The sequence below is a fragment of the Pleurodeles waltl genome, chromosome 7 (genome assembly GCF_031143425.1).
Source record: "Pleurodeles waltl isolate 20211129_DDA chromosome 7, aPleWal1.hap1.20221129, whole genome shotgun sequence".
Taxonomy (NCBI): Eukaryota; Metazoa; Chordata; class Amphibia; order Caudata; family Salamandridae; genus Pleurodeles; species Pleurodeles waltl.
In genome coordinates this window covers 81,420,017-81,435,245 of record NC_090446.1, presented here as the reverse complement: position 1 = coordinate 81,435,245, position 15,229 = coordinate 81,420,017, and the positions used below count along the sequence as shown (strand labels likewise).

Here is a 15,229-nt window from a genome sequence, read left to right as displayed (position 1 = left end):
CCCTTTTGTGCTGGAGAGACTTTGCAAGCATACCTGTCCTCTTCTAATTCAGCTCTAAAGCACATCTCGTTAAGTCTCATTCCGCTGTTTCTTATTTGCCTCTTTTATAGGCCATACTGAGGACACAACTCCACTTTTACTACTCTCCTTTCTCTACATTCTTAAGGCACACCACCACCTGTCTGCTCTATATGTCCCTACTTCACCGTGTGCTCATCGCTCTATCCATATCTACCTCAGGTAGGCACCTCCTCTTTTAACAGAAGCACTCAGCTTCATTCAGTTCAACCCAGTATACACCACTTCACAAGCACCCCAAGATTTAATATACCACTCCAAACCCTTGGCACATCACTTCACGTGTGTACGTTCCTCTACCAGAACCTGATGCAGAAGGCTGCATGTGTACCACATTTTTCAAGACATTCTCAAGAAACAGACCTCTACCTCTACAGCTTGCATCTGGTCCCAATAGCACTGCAGCACTCCCCCCACCTCCACATGTTTCCTATATTACAGGAGATTCTTCCAGAAATCCATCTCTGGTGCCTTCTTCTTCTTAGTGATGGGGTATAAGAGACACAGCCCTCCCCTTCTAGCAGTCTCTCTTTGGTAATAGGATACAGCAGACACATCATGTTACCATTAAAACTATCCACAGTAGTGCTATATCGCAACCATGTTTTACCACTTTCAGGTCTCCTCCTTGGTGATGTGATAATGTACACACAACACTCCTGCTCTCGTCATCTCTCACGGGTGATTGAATCCTCCAGGCACAGCCTTCCTCTTCTACCCTCTCCTGAATGATTTGATACTGTAAACACACTGTGCTTCTTCTAACACTCACTCTGCGGTGATGGAATATCACAGACACAACCTCCCACTTCTAGGTGTCTCTTCACAGGTACAGGATACCTCACACACATACCAAGGACACATTCCTTCACTTGTAACCTCTCTGTCTAGTGATGGACACCTCAGACTCATCCTCCACTTATATACTCTCTTCCTAGTGGTGGCACACCTCAGACACATCCCTCAGACACATTTCACCTCTTCTAATCTCTCTCCCTGTTAATGAGGTACTATAAACATACCACTCCACTTTTACCCTATCTCCACAGTGGTAGACACTGTAAACACACCACTCCACTTCCCCCTCTGTCCCCAATGATGGGGTACTGTGAATAAAGTACTTCACTTTTACCTTTCTCCCTATTGATGGGCTAGCACAGGCACATCCCTCTATGTATATCCTCTCTTCCCACTAAGGGATACCTCAAACACATCCCTTGAACACATCCATCCAGTTCTGCGTTCTCGCCCTTGCACACTGTTTCTCCTTTTCCAGTCTCTCTTCATTGGTGATCTATTGAATAGCCATATCAATACTGTTTACATCCTTAGTCCTCAATAGTCATAAACCTATGTCCTTCAATGTTTACAGAAGTCAGAAGACATGCCGTCTTTACCTCTGACAATGCCTCCGTAATTGCCAGTCATGCCCGGTTGCCTCATCTTCTCTTGATCCTTAGATCTCTGCAGACAAAAAGGACCTGGGGAGGTACTGCGGGCAGGTGGGCTCAAAGCTGGGCAACCACCCTAAGAAGAGGACATTTGTGTCCAGAGGGAACCGAATGAGGTTGATCTTCAAATCAGACTTTTCCAATGAAGAGAATGGCACCACCATCTTCTACAAGGGCTTCCTGGCCTACTATCAGGCCATAGGTATGTGGAACCGTGCAAATATATCCTAAACTTCAACCTGCAGCAGGTAAGTGACACCAGGCAAAAGATTCCGTAATAAAGTGTGTTCTCTAGACCATGTTTGGACAATAGGTGTGGAACACTGTACCAGGACATCCTGATCTATAACTAGGCATCAGTATATGGCAATGTAGTTCCAACCTATGACATTTTGTATAATGTTGTGTTATGTGCTATATTGTATTGTTATGATATGCATTGTGGTGTTTGACACAGAACAAGGGGTTCATAGTTACATGATACCATCCCTTGGTTTATTGCCATTTTCGTGAGCAGTAGTTATGTCACACAATACAGAGAGTGCCTAAAACAGCCAAAAGGTGATTAATGGAAATAAAGACAAAGCTTCCTAACACCTGGCTTCTCCACTTGGAAGCACTTCATTCCATCTGAACCTTCCATATGAATATCATTGCTAACCCTTAGCAATATGGTTAGAATTGATGCACCATGTTCTTTCTACAGTGGAACATAAACAACTCCAGATACATGTGCACTCTTTAATCACTCTGAAGCCTCACCGCTGCATGGTGCTCCTACTTAGCAAGAAGACTCACTGAGACAGCCAAGATTGGTGGGTGACTATTTACTAGCCAATGAGAATATTTCTAAGTAGAATTCCATTCATTCCATCTTAGCTTGTTGGTATCTTGGCCCTGCCTCCAAGGAGCAGTGTTATGTCTGGATTACATCACACTATACATCTGTTGAGTCTCTGCATCATTAAATAACTCCAGCTGTCACCTCATAGTGCTTTCTTGGCAGTGAGGCATGCAGAAGTCTGATGATTGGGTTGAGAAAGGTCTCCATCTGTTAATTAGACTCAGAATTGGTTTTGTAGGGGAAAGAATGCCAAACGAGGGGTGGGTTTGGACACCAAGTTGTATGAAACGCAACACATATTTCATGATTAGAGCCTAGACCTTGTTTTCCTCCAGCGCTTTTGGGATCCAGTTTTACTGTTTTTACTCAAATGTTCAGTGGGTTTAATCTGTTTCTTGTTTGTGTTTATGATTTTAGTTTTGTGTCTTTCTCTGTAGTTTGTCTCAGGGTTTTTGTATTCATGCTTTTGCTTTGTTGATTTTTTTGCTTTGTCTCACTTTCATGTCATACTATGTGAGACCATTCTGTTTTAAATAATGTCTCTGGTGCACACATTATAATCATGTCTGCAAGGTAAGATGACCTCGTAGAGATCAGGCTCGAAAGGAAGATGGAAAAGGTATCAATTGCTTCCATTTAGGCACTGGTATCACATTTTTTGTAGCAAAACAGGAGTCAAGCATGAGTGACCCTTCCTTGCTCCATAAGACATCATTGGTGGACAACCAGAAATCGACAAATACCACTTTCAGGATTAATCACAAAAAGAAAACCATAAGGATGAATGACAATGGAAGAATGAAAGCACAATTCAACATAATAGAAAGAAAGTCTAGAGATAAAAAAGAAAAACTCAAACTACACTAGTACAACAGAGCCTACAGATGAGTCCCTAGAACCACAAAGGACCACATTATTTCACAAATATAATAGAAGCTGACTGCCCTTGTAAGGAACCCTTCATAATCTGAGCAGAATTCCTTCCATCCAGCGAGCCAAAACACAGAAACACCACAACCACCAACCTTCTGTAACAAAATACCATGGAATAGATCCCAATGATTAAAAAGATAATTACTTTAAGGTAAACACATATAGCACCCCCTCTACACATGACTCAAACACCATTGAAAGAGACATTGCTTAAAACTCAATTCATTTAATAACATTATCACTTTTAGTCCCAGTATCTCCAAAAATCTTTAAAGATATCCTTCACAAATCCTGTGCAGGGGAGGAAACTGGAGGTTTACTCTTCAAGTTATGGAACTAGGTTCTTTCCCACCTGAGTTGAACATTAACTTGAACTTTCCAATTTAAAGAGGAAAATGAGTTGATGTAATGCAACAATCTGGATAGAGACCAGGTAGAAGCAGAAAGTCAGCATTTGTATTAATTTGAGATGACCTAAAACTTGCATTGGAAAATAGTGGGTAGGCCACTAAATTGCTTCTGCATTCTGCACCTGTCAGCAACATTTGACACTGTCCACCTCCAGTCATTAGTGCAAAAACTTTGTCCTCGTGGAAATGTGAAAACTCTTTGAATTTCATTACCTAATACGTTAGTGGACACAAAACACATAAACATGTTATACTTACCCCCTTTAATATCAGTCTTTCGCACTCAATTGTGGCATCCATCAGGATCTCTCACACTCAATTGTGGCATCCATTAGGATCTCTCACACTCAATTGTGGCATCCATCAAGAGTCTATCATACCTTCTATTTTTGTTAAAACCCCCCCTAACCTCCTTACCAGACCTGATTAAATCATTCAACCTCACCTGCTACACCTATGGAGATCATACACAAATCAGTCTAAAAGTGGATGGCTCAGAAGAGCGTTACAAATCAAAGCTTAATGAATACCTTTGCTTAGTAAATGTGTGGATGATTAGTGACTACCTAAATCTCAAAATCAGAAAGACAGAGATTAGGACCTTTGAACCATGGCAAAACATCCGCCTATGGCCATATCACCCAAGGGACTCAGTGGTCCTCCAACAACACCAAGTGAAGTAAGAAACCTAGGGTAACCATGGATTTATATCCGTCCTTGATAACACATGTCAACTTGGTGTTAAAGAGCAGGTAATAAAATGAAAATACTGTGACATATTTTACCATACTTTGTATAGCAACAAAAGCTAAAAACTGTCTGAAACATTGTAATCGCCAACAATTCACTATGCCAACAGCTTTTTATGTGGTACCCTCAGTTTCATCAAACACAAAATACAACTAATCCAAAATGTTGCTGCGAAACACGCCACCCTTCACTCAAAAGAACGCATGACTCCAGTACTGCTATCACAAAACTGGCTACCTATACCAAGAAGGGCAATATTCAAGGCACTCTGCTTTGTCCCCAGAGCCTCCCAAGGAAAAAGACTGTTATATCTACAAGTTGAATTTAAGCAATACAAAAAATAGGCTCTGCACGCCAGGTTATTATCGCCGACCACCATGTCACCTTACACTAAGAAATCCATAGGAGGAATCTTTTTTGTAGTACAAGACACAAAGCTATAGAGTTCACTCCCAGACAGTATTTGAAACATTCAGCAGCATTTACACTTACCAAGAGAGGTGAAAAGATTTCTATTTCCAAGATAACTACGTCATGTAATAACCTTGGGATACAAAGTGGAATAATAATTGCTCCTTAAAGTACAAGCTACATTATGAAGGGCTACCCAGTGTTGAGCCTGGATGTCATATAGTAATGTCAATTGATATATAACCCCCGGGTCCTCACTAATATCATAGAGCACTTTTCTCCATGTAAATACTGATTCTGAAAGCGTTCTCCGATTAATCTATAGTTCCAACTGAGCATAAATTCAAAATTCATTAACGTGAAGCTGATTCGCCTCCACAAGGGAGACAGTGGTTAATGTTCTAAACCATAAAGGTTAATTTAATGATTTGCAAAGTTGCAAACTCAGATCATCAAATTAGTGGTAATCGATAACCAGGTGTTAGGCAACATGTTCAAAGCAATTCAACGCAATATAATTAAAGGCAAACCATTACAGCGTTGTCTCAAAATTAAATTTAAGCAATGAGGCCCTGATTGTTCTGGTTAAGTCTCCACCATATTGCATCCTAGCTCCTGCCACTTTCTCATTGACATCTCTTTTGTTATGTTTGGAATGGTTTTATAGACCAGGGCAGTATGTGAGGGGCAAATGGTGGTTGTCTCAGTACCATTTAAATCGCTTTCTCTCAGGCCATTTTGACCCGGCAGACCACAGATGGGTAAGTAATGGACACATTTTGTCACATCATCACAGTGCTTTTAGCAACGGTCCCTATGGGGAGGTTACGAACAATTCTTTTTTCACAATTAGTGCTCTTGCCAAACAATTTTACTGCGTTTTGTAATTGTGGAGCTACAAAATACAATACGGAGTCCACTAGCTAGTGGGAGTTTCCACGTGGCGAGTTTAACTCAGTTACACTTACTTTTCCAGAGTGAGTACATAAGAGTGCATCTAGTTCTGTGAAAAGCTTAAAATGGGTCGGGGACATTGAGTTTTGCAGCAGATATAAGCAGGATGGCAACAATAACATTTTCCACTGATATCCCTCCCCAGCTAACGTTTTCCAGTAATCGAAAGAATAAGTGAATCAAGTAACAACTTTCCCCATACCAAGCGTATATTGTGTATTTATGTTGTTAGTAACTGTATACTCAGGTATTGGAAACTTCCTGTTATCCATTTTATGTCTAATTTTGGTAGATCATTTTTGTCTACAGCCTTTAGTTTGCCCAGTAGGTATATTCTAGATTTACCCCAATTAGTAATATTTCTCTTAATTTGTTTAATTCTTAGAGAAGAAGAGGGGCCCATTATATTGATTCTTTTTAGTATATCAAGGCATCATCTGCAAATAGAGATATTACATGTGTTGTTTCCCACTACTATGTCCCACTTGTCCAATGCTTTGTTTCGTCTATATACCAGCGGCTCCATCGTCATTTCAAATAGCAATGGGGTCAGTGGCCAGCCTTGTTGAGTTCCCCTTTCTAGCATCCTACTACCCCGAACCAACCGTCTAGTTTAATTCTTGCTTTGAGTTCTGAATATAGTAGCCTTAAACAAGTAAAAAAAAATAGCAAAATGCTTTAAATTAAAAATCTCAGTTAAACAACCAAGGGCAGTAACCAGTCTTTTGGGCTATGATCATAAGGAATACCATAAAATAACCAAGAGAGCTGGTCAAAGCTGCCGACCTGATGAAAAACATAAACTGCATGCCTATTTCAAACATTTCTTCATTCATCTCTCTGGTAAGTGCTGCGTCCCATAACGCAATAATCCCACCTCAGTGGTCATCATGCCCAACATGGAAACATTCCCACATAGGATTGTTGCACAGCCATTTTAGTGATGTCTCTGGGCACATTATTTTAGCAACTTGGCCTGCTGCTTGTGCCCTTTAGCATAGTTACATTTTATCCTGCTTCATTTTATTATTTTAGAATCGGCCACATTCGTGGTGCTGATTTTTTTTTTTTTAATCTAGTTGTCCTTTTGCCTAGGAAAACATTGCGTCTTTTAGCGCAATACTCTTTCACCCTGCGCTTTAATCAAGGCTGCAGCAAAGATAGGATTGTTGATACAAGTGGTACACCGTGTCTCTAACATGCAAGGAAACACATATTTTGATGTGGTAACACTTTCTTAATACACCCCCTGTTTTATTATAAAAACATTTTCCTGTCCCAAGTACGTTATAGGGAGGTTCAAGCCAGATGACCACAACCGCATGCTGATTGACTTTGCTACAGCTTCTTGCAAGATTACCGGTTCCCTGCCCTACTTGGGGATGGTGTCTCTCTAGACAACAGGCACACTCAGGTGTGGGGGGGATGATGTCTTCCAAGGGGGGAATCCTGATGGGTGGCTTAGGCTTAGTACGCTGTGCGCTAACATAGCTTAGGTAGGAATCATCTACATATGTAGCGCTTAATGAGACTATGGTGGGACTTTTTCTGTGGATCACTTTTCTTGTCACAATTTTGCTTTTAGCATGTTTCATCATTCTTATTATTGCATTTCATGCCATTTTATCTAAGACGCAGCTGATTCAATAAGTCTTAGTGAACCATCTCCTGACTCTGTTTGTCTTCGGATGTGTGAGACTCTTGTGACTGAGAGAAAAGGATGCAATCTGATCCACCATGATTTCCCTGAGAAGTCATTCTTGTCATGTGCTCGGTTGCACAAAAAATCACTGCTCTCGGGCAGAGGTGAGATGCTGCAAATTGGCCAGGCACCAGATTAGACCGACAGTTGTCACATGGTGTGGGATTGGACTCACAATTCCGCCCACATCCAGCAGCTTCATTAGGATAATGAGAGCCCACGTGACAGGATCATTACAAAGACAGTACCGAACCACACACCCTACATAGCACAGCACCCTTCCTATGTAGACAAGTGTTCAGTGTCCTACGTAGGGGTAGTAAGCATAGTGAGCAACACATACAGATAGAGGCTTTGGGTAAGTCCTCTTCACCCGTTGATCCTTTCACCTGTTATTTATGTTTTGCTTCTGCCCACCACAACATATAGCCTGAGGCAATAAGGCAGCCCATTTTAGCCATGGGCTCCCTTGCATTTTGAGTGACATCCTTTTGTCAGGCCATCTGTGCGTATTTGCCTAAAAGTATGCTTTATGCCAGGGCAAAGGAAAAAAATAAATTAGCCATTGCACCAGCTTGCCAAGGCCAGACTTATTGACTTTGTCAATGCTTATTTACAAGGTAAATCCCAGAATATGTTCCAACACTTACCCACTATTGTGGGGGGGGGGGAGGAGGAGGATGGTGCTTTGGCTGAGAACCTGGAAGTAGTACAAAGTTTAGAGGGGCATTTTAATCGATGGCAGTGCCTGGCAGTGCACTGCCACATGTTGTTTAGAGGAACAAACCATGAGTCTGTTGATGAATATGTGTTGGGGGTTGTAGTTACCTTGTGGGAGGTTGGGAACTTCACACCACATATTACTAGGGACCGGCTGCTAGTTGGATGTTTAATTACACAAGTTCAGGAAAAAGCACTAGTCTTCAAGCACAATTGAGTGGATGATATCATTGGCATATCAGGAAGTATTGACATAATTCAAGCTCATATAACCTCTTAAGTGATGCCAAGACAAGTGCAGCAACATCTGTGGGTGACGCAGACAGGAAATGCATCCGGATGTTTGCCTGTGGTGAATAGAAGTGAAAGAAAGAAGTGGTGAATCGCATGTAGGAGATCAGAAGCTGTGGGTTAAATAAAAATGCTATAAGTATGTGACGCCTTCTTTCCAAGTTCCACCACAGAAGGCTGTTCTTTTAAGAAAGGGTGCCATTTGTGTGGCTACACCCACACTTTGCAAGAGTTTGCAGCAATGAAATGTACGTTGGTGTGAAGGCTGTTGTTGGAAGTTTAGAGGATTTGCAAGGAGTTAAAGAAGGCACAGGTTCTGCTAATGAAAAATAAAATTGGGTTGGCTGTGGAGTGTGTAGACCTGTATGCTAGGGGGAAAAGTAAAAAAAATGTCTTTTTGAGCTATAAGTGGATGTTTTTACTTTCATAAGAAATGCATAAGAAATGGTAAAGTGCTAAGGTGCAGGTTCCAGCAACCTGTCATTGGATACTCTTAGTGGGAAAAAGATGTAAAAATATTACTGTGTTAGTTCTTAGATGAAGTACAAGGATTGTTGCAAAATGTATGGTACACCCAAGGGTATTAACATGTTGGGATGAGAGCACCGCAGTGAGATTTTATGATTTTCAGGCTCAACAAAAAGTGCAATTATTAAAAATTCTGTAATGGTATTGTGAGGAGTATCGATTGAAAGCAGAATAGAATATTCAGATGTTTGTTTGGGCGCATAGATTAGAACCTACTTTGTTTCTTGGTATGAACAGAGTGTTGTGCTGTGCCAAAGCAGAGACTTTAAACATGCCAGAAGAGGAAACATAGTGCTAATCCTATGAAACTATTTAAACTTTTTTAATTCTCTATCACTGGGAGGAAGGAGTTGTCTCTTGAAGGCCCCGCATGAAGAGGTCATGACTAAGCATACCAGAAGTTCTCAATGGCTTTCTCCTATTAAAACTATATGCAAGAACAAGGGCTGTAACGTAGTGATGCTTGCAATAGAATCATAGTGAATAGTTAAGGTCTACCATCCTCTGGGAGAAGCATGATGTTTTTTCAAAGACAACTTTGCATGTCCCTTATCAAGTGGAGTTAGAAAGAGGGTCACACCACCTTCGTACACTTGTGTATCTGGAGGGCACATTCCATTGTTGAGAATATGCTTTCAACTGGCATGCCTACATGCTACGTTACATGTGTTTAGGGCGGTGAATGAAGCTTAGGGAGCACAATGAAGCGGTCTATAAGGTAATACTTACGTTGGAAAAGTTTAGGAATAGTTTAAGGATAAAGAAGTGCATGTTCTATCTATAGAATGATGAGTTTTTGAGACACATTGCATCTAGATGTGTTAAACTAATGCCAGGGTTAATTGATCCTATCATCGATGTTTCCATACCCCAAAATGAAAATAAGTTAAATAGTTTTTGGCTGCAGTATCACGGTAAATGCCAAATGTTATTTGTTTAAAGCATTCTTGACCATCCTGTTGATGAAGCAGATCCCACCAAAGCTTTCTTGCTCCATTACAAGTGAGTGTACATCTCTGAGGAAGGAACACCATGGCTAATTTATTTTCTAGGTTACTGATAGAGTTAGCCTAGTGTGATGCAGTCTGGTGAGATGGCTGAGGAGGGTGGGGAATGTCTCATTGCCTGGAAAGATTGAGTGACTAGTGGCATAATTGATATTATTGAAGATGAGGAGCTGGGAAGAGCCATGAACTTGGCTGTTGATGGATGGACATGTGAAATATATTTTATACAGTTTTTGTGATTATATTCCAAATCCCCTGACAAATATCTTTAAAAAACATATTAAAGTGTCACTGAATTGACGCCTCTTTTTTGTAGTACTTGATGTTAGTGGATTGGGATCATGCAGTACAACCATGACACTGACTTAGAGGCATTTACAAGCTGATTTCAGTTGGTGGGCTGCCCACACTGAGACATAAAAGTAAGAGTTAAATTTTGTCCTGAACATTTGAATAGTAACCATCTTTCCTGAAGATTGCAGCATTGCCGAGTGGGCTGTGAGATAAGGCTGTTTTTCATGGCAGTTCAGAATATCAAGTAAACATATTGACTTACTAAAATATTGTAGGCAAAATACCAAGGACCAAAATATCATTAAAGTAAGTATATTGGTAAGAATGAGTATACTTTACTTAACTCCAAATATATGCAACTTGCCAATATATATCCTTATGGTACGTTGATGTGGAGTTAAAAATAATCAATACTTACCAAAATGTTTGTACCTCCTCAATATTTTAGTCTTCAATATATTGACTATAATATTCTGGTATGTCGATGTTCCATACTCGATATTCGGGACTGCAGTCATTTTTTTTCACAACAATCCAGGTATTCTCAATTTAGGAAAATATACTGCAGTTCTAGTTGACAAAAACAAGTGCACAGGTGAGGTTTGTACTTGAACCAGACACAAAGAGTATGGTCAAGGTTTTCATTGACGGTTTTCCCAAATAGGAGTTTTCTAGGGGGATTTGTCAGGCAACAGTGTCCATTGCACTTGAAAACAATGTCACATTTCGCGTCAAAGAAGCGTTGTCAATAGTGGCCTTAGATCAGACTTAAGTGAATGGTTTTGTGGAGAGTATTTATAGGTTGGAGGCATAGTTTGTCCAGGAGTAGTTGCTCATAGGAAGTTTGTGGTTGAATCTCTTTGTTCAATGTAATATGGGCTTATCTCAACACCCCAAATTCCACTACAGACCTTTAGAGCTTTAGAGCTTGAATAAGGTTTGAATATGCATGAGTTCTGGACATGCAGGAAAGGTATTAGAGAGGGTCAGTTTTTCTGCGTGATTTGGCTTTAGTGAAGGTCCCACAAATGGTGCAGATGAGAAGATCTAAGTTCCTTAATTCTAGAGGAGGTGACTGGTGACACTCTGGCCATGATTCCAAGTAGGCTGGAACTTAAAGGTAGTGTCCTGGCCGGTGCTATATTTACAGAATGCAGTAAATACCTCCTATTAAGAGTTCCCTTTACCGAAATGAGGGACATTCAGTACATCTACAAATTTACCTCATGTTTTTTATCCAGTAAATGTCAGCAGGCTTCCCCAGCCAAAATTAATCAGGATGTGGTGGGGTGGTAACTACCGTATGTCTCAGGGTTCGATTCCTGCAGAAACAGGACCTCTACAAGGAGTAAAATTTACCGGCCCACTTGAAATCGGGTTCTTTTTTGTATGTGTGGTTTGTGGTTGGTTAATAGGAGAGTCTGGAAGATGCTCACATTGTCACACCTGAAATGTGTGAGTGGTGCACTAGGTATCAGAAAGCAAATGGGTCAAGGGATCATACAAGATAAATGTGAAAGAAGAATACCCATCAGCTTTAGCTATTAAATGTTTTTTCCTCCGAGTGCTTTTATGTTCAGTTTAACAATCATGCTGGCTTGTTGCTCATGGAACAGTTACAGGGATTTCCTTGTTTCTTTCTTTCCCTACTTTGTTGTTAATCTGTGTCTCACTAGACCTGCTGTTTTTTGTTTATGTTGTTTTGTTTCTACAGGGGTTTAATGATGCCTGTGTTTTACCTTAATTTCCACTCTCTCTGAGATCTTAGTATTTTAATGTATAAAAGATGCAATGTTTTGATATTTGATGTACAGTAGACCAGGGATGGGTGGTTGAGTTGTCGGGTGCTGCTCTTTGTTTCACTGCATCATTAGAGGGCCTAAACTACCCCCTACCCTGCTTTTCATTACAGTGTGGCAAATAAAATGTTCCTTTCACCAGGGTCTCACGCAGCTCCAGACACTAATAAGCTTTGTGAGGGAGGTGCAGCTGCATTCACCCAACACAGCAACTTCTGAGCCAATTTCTGGGCTTACACTTCCCACTGAAGACAACCAAAAAGTAGTAAATTAAAATGCTCAAGTCAACATGGGTTAACATTTGGATATTGTTCTAGGCAGCATTCTATCCTTGTTGGTTTGACTTTTATTTCAGAAGGCACCAACCATGTGCAAACTAATTTTGACTCAACCCCAAAGGGCAAACCCAATGTGACTTAGAAGGCCAAACCACCATTCGACGAGCACACAGCAAATTCCATTGCAAACCTATTAGGACTCATTGATGTGCTGATTGAAACCTTGGCATAATAAGCTTGGGAACCATATCCAGGCATCCCCCATTGCAATAATGAATATCCTAGAAGACGGTAATCAAGTGATGGATAAAAACCCTTTGTAAGCTTCTAGGATTGCCAATGTAAGTGAGTATGTCTAGGTTGTAGGCTTTACTTCACACATGAACCTCATGATGACTGAGATGCATGTTTTGGGGCAAGTCCAAGACTGACCATTCCATTCCTCCTCTGCTCCCATTCACTCCTTCAGTGCCCTAATCTCCTAATCATCTCACCCTATTTCTCCCACAGATCTTAATGAATGTGCCCAGACCATTGACGATGAAGCCCCGGCGGAGCCACCTTGCAGCCACATCTGTCACAACTATGTAGGAGGCTACTTTTGCTCCTGTCGCCCAGGTTTCCAGCTGCAGAGTGACCGGAGAACCTGCCAAGGTAAAGCCATTGGTCATAAACCCCAGCTGCCCTTTTGATCTTCCATGGTCTCTTGTAATTATTAACCTCTGTCTTCTAGTTGACTGCAGCAGTGAACTGTACACTGAGGAGTCCGGGTATATCTCCAGCCCAGAGTACCCCCATCCGTATCCCCCGAACCTCCAGTGCAACTACAGCATCCGCCTCGAGAAAGGGCTGCTTATCACACTAAAGTTTCTCGACACGTTTGAAATCGATGATCACCAGCAAGTGCACTGTCCATATGACCTTCTGAAGGTGCCTCCAACAGTCCTTCATCTTGTGGTTTCATTGCATGCACAGCGTTACTGGCGAGACATAAGGATCCAGTTTCTGAATGTTCATTATTACATCTTCTGGCAGGACTTTGATTCCACACCTCACTTTTTCTTTCTTTGTTTTTTTTCTCTTTTTCTTGCCTTTCAATAATTGCATTCATTCACTCACATGCCAAGTTGCTGGTTCCATTTACATTCTTCAACATATTTATATTGCCACATGTTTACCCTTTTTTGTTTTGCCATTCAGCATCTTTCAGCATCCCAATTTTTCATATGTACAATCTCCAGTGGCTTCACTCTTTGTTCATACACGTGAATCCATGCTTTTTTCATCACCCACTAACCTTTTCAAATTTCCGTACACACATATCACATTATTATCAATCGATCATTCATTTAATATTTCAGCAAATCTTAGTCCTCTTTCGATTTCTGTGCTTACGTATATGACCATCCTTACCTCCTTTCTGGATTAATCTTCTTATTTTTATGTCAAGCAGTCCCTATATTCCTTCTGTTTATCTAAATTAATTTGCTTCAATTTTACATTCATCTCTTATTTGTTCCTTCTATCCAAGACATCTCCTTCTAAACATTGGCTCAACACTTTTCCTTTCCTGTATTCAGTTAAATACTCTATTTTTGTTCTTGTAGCAGTCCTTCCACCCACTCATATTTCTTTTTGCATACATTTATTGTGGCTTACTGGTTTAAATTAAATCATCTTCCTTTTTCCTGACATCCATCACCGAGTCCTTATATTTTCCTTCTAAAAGGTTATCCACACATACATCCAAGTCCCCCTTACGTTTCTCATCAGTCGAGCATTTGACCCATCCGTCCTTCTTTCTCCCTCTCATCAGTTAGATTACCCTGACACCAAAGCTTTCTTTCTTGTCCCATTACGCAGGACATTGGTTCATCCTTCCAAGTTCTTTTTTTTGTCCATCTACACAACCTCTTTGCATCCTTAAAATCATAAAGAATCTTCAATGTGCCCCTGTGTATTTATGAGTCTTCCTTTATATCATATCCCACATCAGTTCAACCACCTATCATTCACTGTGTTTGTCCATTCAACAATCCATCTTGCTTCCTCCATCCTTCCATCAGTTGCTGAGGGCCAGCTTTTGAAACTTTAAAAGTAAGGCATTGGACCAACAATGTTTACTTTGGTCTGCTTTCTTATTGCCATCTCTCTGCCCTAATCAGATTATTTGAATCCCTTATCCCACAGTTCTTCTAGGCATATATTGCAGAAGAATGACCCGATGTACTACTTTCTGTTCCTTAGATACAGACCGGAGAACAGGAAATTGGTACTTACTGTGGCAGGCAGAGCCCAGGCCTCATCCACATCAACACCCACACTTTAGACATCTTCTTCACAACGGATGATTCTGGGGACAGCCGTGGCTGGAAGATTCGCTACACTTCAGAGAGTAAGTACACAATCTCTGTCACCACATTGTTTCTTTTACCTTACTTCATAACATCTTTTAAGCAACATTACTCTTGCATGCAGTGGGCTTTCAAATATAAAAGCTTCTCCTTCTCAAGTGGGCTGTTTGAAGGTTTTCAGATATTTTTCACTTTCATTCTAACAAGGAATGCTCCAACCCATTTTCATGTTATGGACGGACTGTAGAAGTTGTGTAGAATTTGTAAATCTACAGAAGAGCCTATCTTCTTGCTCATGTCTACAGTTGTTTGTGTCCATATTACAGGAATTTCAGACAGATATGGTAAGAATGAAGTCAATTTTAGGAACAAGTTGCCATTTGGATACAGGATGTAGTGCTACGTTATGCAATTCAGAAATGAGG

The 15,229-nt window shown here is 40.7% G+C and overlaps 1 protein-coding gene across 1 annotated transcript in view; it reads left to right on the top strand.

Moving 5' to 3' along the window:
• The window catches only part of C1R (complement C1r), a 63,735-nt gene that overhangs the window by 24,583 nt on the left and 23,923 nt on the right, over nt 1-15,229 (top strand). The window contains exons 3-6 of the mRNA XM_069243027.1: nt 1,539-1,731; nt 12,961-13,104; nt 13,184-13,380; nt 14,698-14,845. Coding sequence (XP_069099128.1) covers nt 1,539-1,731; nt 12,961-13,104; nt 13,184-13,380; nt 14,698-14,845 — 682 coding nt within the window. The remainder of the gene's footprint in view (nt 1-1,538; nt 1,732-12,960; nt 13,105-13,183; nt 13,381-14,697; nt 14,846-15,229) is intronic.